This window comes from Somniosus microcephalus, chromosome 2 (assembly GCF_052327205.1).
Source record: "Somniosus microcephalus isolate GS21.2 chromosome 2, FLI_Smic_1.0, whole genome shotgun sequence".
Taxonomy (NCBI): Eukaryota; Metazoa; Chordata; class Chondrichthyes; order Squaliformes; family Somniosidae; genus Somniosus; species Somniosus microcephalus.
The window spans coordinates 4,898,206-4,908,629 of record NC_140988.1 but is presented as its reverse complement, the minus strand read 5'-3'; the positions used below and the strand labels follow the sequence as shown (position 1 = coordinate 4,908,629).

At 47.0% G+C, this 10,424-nt stretch overlaps 1 protein-coding gene across 2 annotated transcripts in view; it reads right to left on the bottom strand.

The window, feature by feature from the left end:
* Positions 1-2,155: 2,155 nt before the first annotated feature.
* The window catches only part of LOC147122504 (cyclin-dependent kinase-like 2), a 79,484-nt gene continuing 71,215 nt past the window's right edge, over positions 2,156-10,424 (bottom strand). For both annotated transcript variants that reach the window (XM_086006005.1, XM_086006000.1), the window contains one exon: positions 2,156-9,899. In XM_086006005.1, coding sequence (XP_085862131.1) covers positions 9,862-9,899 — 38 coding nt within the window. In that variant the 3' untranslated portion in view covers positions 2,156-9,861. The remainder of the gene's footprint in view (positions 9,900-10,424) is intronic.

The following is a 10,424-nucleotide window of genomic DNA, read 5'->3' as shown; positions in this document are numbered from 1 at the left end:
TTTGGATGAGACGTTCAACCGATGTCCTATCTGCCCTCTTGGGTGGACGTAAAAGATCCCATGGCCACTATTTTGAAGAAGAGCTGGGGAATTCTCCCTGGTATCCTGGCAAATATTTATCCCTCAATCAACATCATTAAAACAGGTGATCCGGTCATTATCACATTGCTGTTTGTGGGTGCTTGCTGTGCGCAAATTAGCTGCCGCGTTTCCTACATTACAACAGTGACCACACTTCAAAAGTACTTCATTGTCTGTGAAGCGCTTTGGGAAGTGCCGTGCTCATGAAAGGCGCTATAGAAATACAAGTCTTTCATTTTTTTTTTAAATTTCATTTATTTACATTTTTAAAAAATAGGACCTTTAACACAACATTAACCTTAAAGAAAGGCGCAAAGAATTTTTCACTTGAACACAGAAGAGTAACGGGTGGGTGAGGTGAACTATTGGAGGCTTTCAAAGTGCTGAACGATTCTGCGAGGGTGGATTGTGAAGGGTTCTTCCCATCGGTCGGTAAATCAGTAACAAGTGGGCACTGACTCTGAATCATTATTAGAAGATCAAAGGGGTAGGTACAGTCATAGAGCGATACAGCACAGACCATTCGGCCCATCGTGCCTGTGCCGGCTCTTTGAATGAGCTCTCCAATTAGTCCCACTCCCCCCTGCTCTTTCCCCACAGCCCTGTAAATTTCTCCCCATCAAGTATTTATCCAATTCCCTTTTGAAAGTTACTATTGAATCTGCTCCCACCGCCCTTTCAGGCAGCGCATTCCAGATCACAACAACTCGCTGCGTAAAAAACATTCTCTTCATCTCCCCTCTGGTTCTTTTACCAATTATTTTAAATCTGTGTCCTCTGGTTACCGACCCTCCTGCCACTGGAGACAGTTTCTTCTTATTTACTCTATCGAAACCCCTCATAATTTTGAACACATCTGTTAAATCTCCTTTTAACCTTCTCTGCTCCAAGGAGAACAATCCCAGCTCCTCCAGTCTCTCCACATAACTGAAGTCCCTCATCCCCGGCACCATTCCAGTAAATCTCCTCTGCACCCTCTCCAAGGCCTTGACATCTTTCCTAAAGTGCGGTGCCCAGAATTGGACCCAATACTCCAGCTGGGGCCGAACCAGTGATTGATAAATGTTTAGCAATAACTAAGTGAGAAAACTTTTTTTTTTCACACCAAGGGTGAAATTGGCCTAAAGCAGAAGTGACAACGTATCGGGAGCAACATTCCCTCGAAGCTGTGTAGCCAGAAACCGGCTTTTCCAATGTTAGATTTCGCGCGTTGTGAAAGATTAGAGGGAACATTGACTGGGAGACGGTATTACACCTCCTCCCCGAGCTACTTTTCCATTGACTTCAATATAGTCGATTAGGCGGGATATTAAAGGGCTGCCCGTTGGCTTTAGCTCATCCTGTGTTCCTGCCAATGATGAATTGAACCCCCAGTGTTTACCAAACGGAACTGTTGAACGAGAGACTGTCACATAATTTAAAAGGTAACTGGATAAGTATTTGAAAAGGAAGAATAGAAATGGATGTGGTGAAAGTGCAGGGAAATAGGGGTTAGATAGTTGGCGATGTATGACAAGCCTGGGGGATGCTTCAGATCGTGTGAGATGCCCCTTGATTTTCCCCAGAATGCAGAGATTTGAATATCCCCCTCACACAGAATGAGATTGAGACTCACTGGGCTATTGACACAGAATAAAATGCCACTGCACCACCCGGCCATGCTTAAGCTCATCCAAAACTCTGCTGCCCCGTGTCCTAACTCACACCCAGTCCCGTTCACCCATCACCCCCTGTGCTCACTGCCCTGTGTCCTAACTCACACCCAGTCCCGTTCACCCATCACCCCCTGTGCTCACTGCCCCGTGTCCTAACTCGCACCGAGTCCCGTTCACCCATCACCCCCTGTGCTCTCTGCCCCGTGTCCTAACTTGCACCCAGTCCCGTTCACCCATCACCTCCTGTGCTCACTGCCCCGTGTCCTAACTCACACCCAGTCCCGTTCACCCATCACCCCCTGTGCTCACTGCCCCGTGTCCTAACTCGCACCCAGTCCCGTTCACCCATCACCCCCTGTGCTCACTGCCCCATGTCCTAACTCGTGTATTGATTTCTTTGTGGGTTCAATGACGAGACATTTATGAAAGAGAATGTCTTTTAATCTAAAGTCTGTTCAACTCTTTATTCAGCATTACAGGAGACACCATGCTAGTGATCCATCTAGAACGAAACCGAAACTAAACCAAACTGCTTGTCTCTGTCACATGACCTCTGCTGGTCAGGCATAAGTAATCAATACATGCAAACATGCTGGTAAGGCATCATAATCAAACAGGCAAATAACATCACTATTTGCTGATATCATTACATCTCCCTTTCTTAAAACAAAAGTATTTTACTTTTAACTAACAACATGTTTTCTTTGTATTAATCTGCATTTTAACTGTAACAATTAATGAACTTACATTATCATTATCATGAGCAAGGTTTTTTAACCTTGCTTTGTGTGTTCACATGAAATATGTCAATACACTAGAACTTGAAGAAAGAATAAGATAACATTACTTCCTTCTATAACAATAGTCCTTAAATTTGCTCAATGAGTCTCTCAGGAGGCTTCATGTGTCTTGAGGATTTTCTGATTGATTGTCCTTGAATCTGAGTTGTTGCCTCAGATGATGGTTTCTCAGCTGTGTGATCAGGTTGTTCAACAGTATCAGTCTTTTGACTTGCTGTGGCTGGTCCCATGAGAAGATCTCGACGATTTCTTCTCAGAACAGCACCCTCATCTGTCTGAATGGTGTATGATCTTGGTTGAACTTCGCTCAGGACAGTTCCCTTCTGAGTCCATATGTTTGTTTTGTCTTTGAACCTTACTTGGTCACCAGTGTGGAGTTCAGGTAGGTTTTGTGTTCCTCTGTCATAGTAGTACTTTTGCTTTTCTTTCTGTTGTTCTTTGAACTTCCTCACTTTCTCCCCCTCGTTTGTTTTCAGGATGTTCTCCGGGATGGGTAGGTTTGACCTTAGCCGACGTCCCATAAGGAGTTGGGCTGGTGACTTACCACACTCGAGCGGCGTTGTGCGGTATACAAGCATGCTCTGGTAGAAGTCAGTTCCACTGTCTTTTGCCTTGTACATCAGTCTTTTCACTGTGTTTGCAGGCTCTCCTGGGCCAACAGCTCTGGACAACATGTCTGCTGTATACATCAGCTTACCCGGTGTGTTCGCAACATTCAGTTCATCATAGACTGTCTCTCCTTCGCTTTCCACAATGAGGGCTCTCTTTACCAGGTTCAGTCTCTCACAGGTTTTTAAACCTAGTATGGCTTGCACATCCTTTGGCACCACGATTAATGCTAGCGTGTCTCTCTGTCCTCGTGTGTTACTTTGACAATGCATCTTCCTTTCACTGGTATATCAGTACCTGAGTATCCTGTCACTTTCACTTTTATTCCATGTATCTTTGGTCTGGGTCTAATTTTCTTAAAATCAGTCTCTGATATCACATTAACTTGTGCTCCAGTATCCAATTTAAATGGAATGTGTATGTCATTCACTTTTAGTGTCAACATCCAGTCTCTTTCTTCTTTTTTGTTTTCAGACACAACATCTACATAGAACTCCTCTATGTCGCTTTCATCTACTGCATGGACCTTGCTTTGTTGCACTTGGTTCTTGCAGCAATGGGCATAATGGTTGTTTTTGTTGCAACTATTGCATTTTTTACCATATGCTGGACACTTTTTTGGTGGATGCTGTGTACTGCATCGACTACATGACTTTCGATTGTCCCTTTCATTTTCGTTCGCTGGCCATGCCTCTTTTTTCACATTGGCGCTCGTTTTGTTAAACGGTTTGTATCCGTTCTTTCTCACTGCATCCACGTTGCAGCTATTGTCACTGAACAGCTCCTTTGCCTGCAACTTCACAGTCTCTGTAGCCCTACACAGTGCTATGGCTTTTCCCAGGTCTAGATCTTGCTCTCTTAGCAGTCTTTCCCTTAGACCATTATCTGGAATACCACACACCAGTCTGTCTTTTATCAGCGAGTCTGTCAGTCCCCCAAATTCACACGATTTGCTTCTGTTTCTCAGTTCAGTCACATACTGATCAATAGTCTCACCCGTTTTCTGAACACGTGAAAAATCTGTGCCTCTCAAACGTCACGTTACGTTTAGGTATGCAGTAGGCCTCAAACTGTTCCATTATTTTATCTAGCTTCATTTTGTCTCCATTAGCAGCGAATGTGAAGTTATTATACACCTCCAGCGCTTCATCACCCACGACATGTAAGAACAGTGACGATTTCCTTTTATTACTATCTTGTCAGCTCCGATTGCTGATAAATACAACCCCACACATTGTTTGAACCTTCTCCAATTTTCAGCCACATTACCTGTCAACTGAAGCATCGCCGGTGGGAGTAAACCTTCCATTTTTCACTTCGTTAGCTATTCTCTAATGGTAAGTAACGGTGTTCTCTTTTGGCTTGCTAATCTGTGGAGAGCTGATTTAACTTCAGATTTTTCCTCTTCATCTCTTTCAATCACTTCTGACACCATGTATTGATTTCTTTGTGGGTTCAATGACGAGACATTTATGAAAGAGAATGTCTTTTAATCTAAAGTCTGTTCAACTCTTTATACAGCATTACAGGAGACACCATGCTAGTGATCCATCTAGAACGAAACCAAAACTAAACCAAACTGCTTGTCTCTGTCACATGCCCTCTGCTGGTCAGGCATAAGTAATCAATACATGCAAACATGCTGGTAAGGCATCATAATCAAACAGGCAAATAACATCACTATTTGCTGATATCATTACAACTCGCACCCAGTCCCGTTCACCCATCACCCCCTGTGCTCACTGCCCCGTGTCCTAACTCACACCCAGTCCCGTTCACCCATCACCCCCTGTGCTCACTGCCCCGTGTCCTAACTCACACCCAGTCCCGTTCACCCATCACCCCCTGTGCTGCCTGACCGACACTGGTTCCTGGCCTGGCAATGCCTCGAGTTTAATATTCTCATCCTTGTTTTCTAATCCCTCCATTGCCTCGCCCCTCCCTATCTCTCTAATCTCCTCCAGCCCCACAACCCTCCGACATCTCTGTGTTCCTCCAATTCTGGCCTCTTGCACATCCCCGATTTCCATCGCTCCACCATTGGCGGCCGTGCCTTCAGCTGCCTGGGCCCCGAGCTCTGGAATTCCCTCCCTAAACCTCACCGCCTCTCTACCTCTCTCTCCTCCTTTAAGACGCTCCTTAATACCTACCTCTTTGACCAAGCTTTGGTCATCTGCCCTAATATCTCCTTATGTGGCTCGGTGTCAAATTCTGTCTGATAATCGCTCCTGTGAAGCGCCTTGGGACGTTTTACTATGTTAAAGGCGCTATATAAATGCAAGTTGTTGTTCTTGATGAGATTTGAACTGAGATTCAGCAGAAAGAAGAAATGCCAGCAGCGATTCCACTACCCAGCGCTCCCAGAACTCAGGGGAGGTCAGCTCAGGAGTCCACAGCCCGTCACGGTCCAGCCAAGGGCTGCGTTACTCCCTCCAATTCGCTCCCTCACTGGGAGTGTCGGATTGGGTGGAGTCGTCCCTTGTTATGAAATGCTTTTGTCAAATTGGAGTTTGTAGGGTTCATCGGCAACATCAAACATTCCCTGGCAGGAGGCGGGGGAGTGGGTTCTCGTGCCATTAGAGTGCAGAGGCAGCAGCTGTCTGTATTGTGGGAAGAGACTTGTAATTCTTTGGTTTCTTTAGAGAGAATAGCAAATGGCAATCTGCCGGGAAACCGACCTGCTTTAAAACCCCAAGGTAGAGATCTGTTAGTAAGCAAAAGAGAGCTTTAGAGCCTTTCCCCCCCCCGAGGGTTGCGAAAGAGTCATCGAAACATAGAAGATAGGAGCAGGAGTCGGCCATTCGGCCCCTCGAGCCTGCTCCGCCATTCAATGAGATCATGGCTGATCATCCAAATTTAGTACCCTGTCCCTGCCTTCTCCCCATACCCCTTGATCCCTTTAGCCTTAAGAAATATATCTAACTCCTCCTTGAATATATTTAATGAATTGGCCTCAACTGCCTTCTGTGGTAGAGAATTCCACAGGTTCACCACTCTCTGGGTGAAGAAATTCCTCCTCATTTCTGTCCCAAATGGCTTACCCCTTATCCTTAGACTGTGACCCCTGGTTCTGGACTCCCCCGCCATCGGGAACATCCTTCCTGCATCTAGTCTGTCTAGTCCTGTTAGAATTTTATAAGTTTCAATGAGATCCCCTCTCATTCTTCTAAACTCCAGCGAGTATAAGCCCAATCGACTCAATCTCTCCTCATGCGTCATTCCTGCCATCCCAGGTATCAGCCTGGTGAATCTTCGCTGCACTCCCTCCATGGCAAGAACATCCTTCCTCAGATAAGGCGACCAAAACTGCACACAATACTCAAGATGTGGTCTCACCAAGGCCCTGTACAATTGCAGCAAGACATCCTTGTTCCTGTACTCGAACCCTCTCGCTACGAAGGCCAACATACCATTTGCCTTCTTAACCGCCTGCTGCACCTGCATGCTTACCTTCAGCGACTGGTGCACAAGGACACTCAGGCCTCGTTGCACTTCCCCTTCTCCCAATCTATTGCCGTTCAGATAATAATCTGCCTTCCTGTTTTGGCCACCAAAGTGGATAACCTCGCATTTATCCACATTATACTGCATCTGCCATGCATCTGCCCAATCACTCAACCTGTCCAGATCATACTGAAGTTTCTCGGCATCCTCCTCATAGCACACATGCCCACCCAGCTTTGTGTCATCTGCAAACTTGGAGATATTACATCTAGTTCCCTTGTCTGGATCATTAATATATATTGTGAATAGCTGGGGTCCTAGCACCGATCCCTGCGGTACCCCACGAGTCACTGCCCGCCACTCGGAAAAAGACCCATTTATTCCAACTCTTTGCTTCCTGTCTGCCAACCAGTTCTCTATCCAAGTCAGTACCTTGCCCCCAATCCCATGTGCCTTAACTTTACACGCTAATCTCTTATGCGGGACTTTATCGAAAGCCTTCTGAAAGTCCAGATACACCACATCCACTGGTTCTCCCTTATCTATTCTACCAGTTACATCCTCAAAAAATTCCAGTAGATTAGTCAAGCACAATTTACCTTTTGTAAATCCAACTAGCCCATTGTGTCAAGCAGGCCCAAAGAGAGGAAGACTCGGTAATACATCTGCTCCGTGAACAGACTGGCAGACACTGGGTGCTCATCTCCTGCCTGACCCCTCAGCATGGAAACACCAGGAGAGCGAACATAACATGTAGAAAATGGGGCAACATTTTTTTTTTAAGTTTCCCTTAAACTCCTCCATTTCTCATTGTCCAGTTAAGTTCATCTTGGACCTCCTGTATTGATCGCTGACAAAGTTGTAATTTTATATTACAATTATGTTTACCAGAATGATCAGGGGGCTAAAAGGGTTAAATTATGAGGACAGGTTTCATAGACTAGGTTTGTATTCGCTCGTATTTAGAAGATTATGGGGTGATCTAATTGAAGTGTTTAAGATGTTGAAAAGAGTTCATAGGATAGATTTTTTTTTAATTAGTTCATGGGATGTGGGTGTCGCTGGCAAGGCCGGCATTTATTGCCCATCCCCAGTTGCCCCTTGAGAAGGTGGTGGTGAGCCGCCATCTTGAACTGCTGCAGTCCGTGTGGTGAAGGTACTCCCACAGTGCTGTTAGGGAGGGAGTTCCAGGATTTTGACCCAGCGACGATGAAGGATCGGCCGATATATTTCCAAGTCAGGATGTTGTGTGACTCAGAGGGGAACTTGGAGGTGGTGGTGTTCCCATGCGTCTGCTGCCCTTGTCCTTCTAGGTGGGAGAGGTCGCGGGTTTGGGAGGTGCTGCAGAAGATCGAGAGAAACTATTTCCTCTGGTTGGGGGTGGGGGTGGGGGGGGGGGGGGAGTCCAGAACAAGAGGACATCATCTTAAAATTAGAGCCAGGCCGTTCAGGGGTGATGTCAGGAAGCACTTCTTCACACAAAGGGTGGTGGAAATCTGGAACTCTCTCCCCCAAAAAGCTGTTGAGGCTGGGGGTCAACTGAAAATTTCAAAACTGAGATTGATTTTTTGTTGGGTAGGAGTATTACGGGTTACGGAACCGAGGCGGGTAAATGGAGTTAAGATACTGATCAGCCACGATCTCATTGAATGGCGGGTGAGGCTCGAAGGGCTCCTCCTAATCCTATATACTTTCTCTGTCACAATTCTACGTCACGGCTACCTGTCATGTCTGCTATTAACTTTAACCTATAATAGACAGTAAGCCGACCATTACAATGACCTTTCAGTCCTTCCAATGTTAAGTGATGTTGCTTCTACTGAGGTCCACCTCCGAGGCCCCTTCCTTTAGGTGTTGTTGCTGAGAAGCTCATATTTAAATTGTATAGGTATCGTTGGACCAAGGTGTTTTTATTTTAATAAGTCCACGTACTAAAGCTCCTTTGTCACTTCTTTGCCTCAGTGGGCAGCACTCTCTCGCCTCTGAGTCAGAAGGTCGTGGTTTCAAGTCCCACTCCGGAGACTTGAGCACAAGATCTAGGCTGACACTCCGGTGCAGTACTGAGGGAGCGCCGCACTGTCGGAGGGGCAGTACTGAGGGAGTGCTGCACTGTCGGATGGGCAGTACTGAGGGAGCGCCGCACTGTCGGAGGGGCAGTACTGAGGGAGTGCTGCACTGTCGGATGGGCAGTACTGAGGGAGCGCTGCACTGTCGGAGGGGCAGTACTGAGGGAGCGCTGCATTGTAGGAGGGGCAGTACTGAGGGAGCGCTGCACTGTCGGAGGGACAGTACTGAGGGAGCGCCGCACTGCCGCACTGTCAGTACTGAGGGAGCGCCGCACTGTCGGAGGGGCAGTACTGAGGGAGTGCTGCACTGTCGGAGGGGCAGTACTGAGGGAGTGCTGCACTGTCAGAGGGGCAGTACTGAGGGAGCCCTGCACTGTCGGAGGGGCAGTACTGAGGGAAGCGCCGCACTGTCGGAGGGGCAGTACTGAGGGAGCGCTGCACTGTTGGAGGGGCAGTACTGAGGGAGCGCCGCACTGTCGGAGGTGCCATCTTTCGAATGAGACGTTAAACCGAGACCCGGTCTGTCCTGCCATCTCAGGTGAACCTTAAAGGTCCCACGGCACTATTTCGAGGAAGAGCAGGGAGTTCTTCCCGGTGCCCTGGGGAATATTTATCCCTGAACCAACATCACTAAATAAAACAGATGATCTGGGTCATTATCACATTGCTGTTTGTGGGAGCTTGCTGTGCGTAAATTGGCTGCCGTGCTTCCTACATTACAACAGTGACTCCACTTCAAAAAGTACTTAATTGGCTGTAAAGCGCTTTGGGACGTCCTGAGGTGGTGAAAGGCGCTGGAGAAATGCAAGTCTTTCTGTTTTTAATACACCATCTCTTCCACCACAATCAAACGTGTGAGTTCATTTCCAAAGTTCAGAAGAGATTTGTCTTTTCGCTAACACTCTTTGTACTCTTCCTCTCTGTCAGAACGTACGCGACAGACCAGATTGGTTGAGTTTAGCCCCGCCATGGTGTTCGTACTTGGGGTGGTGTGAGTGCAGCCTGCCCTGGCCTATGATTCACCCACAATCAGCTTGTGCGGTTCAATTAGGAGAGAGCGAGAGTTGTGCGGTGAGACAGTGCGAGGTTGATGCCTCAGGGTGAAGCCAGTGCGATCCATGTGTGTATCCCGAGACACTGAGGGAACGGTCCGCTTCACATCCTCCACTCTTCGGTGTCTAAGGGAAGGGTTTAACTCGAGGGAAATTACTCTCTGCACCTTCCTGCAAGGAATTCAGCGAGCTCTGCAGAGAAAAAAAAAGAGTGAGAATGCATTCGCTGTTCTTTGAATAATTCCAAGTGCTAAAGCTACTCTTCCTTTGCCCAGCCACACAAAACATATCCCTTCAGCGCACAATGGCCGGTGATTGCACAGCCCAGAACCAAACTCCTACCTCTCACCTCCTTTAAGGTGTTGGAGTCCAGCGTCAGTGAAACAGACAACAACAATAACTTCTATTTATATAGCACCTTTAACGTAGTAAATCGTCCCAAGGCGCTTCACAGGAGCGATTATCAAACAAAATTTGACACCGAGCCACAAAGAGATATTAGGGCACGATGACGATAGCAAAATACTGCAGATGCTGGAAATCCGAAATAACGACAGAAAATGCTGGAAAAACTCAGCAGGCCAGGCAACATCCGTGGAGAGAAAATGGAGTCAACGTTTCAGGTTGAAACCCTTCTACAGATATTAGGGCAGATGGTTGGTCAAAGAGGTTGGTTTTAAGGAGCATCTTAAAGGAGGAGGGAGAGGCGGAGAGGTT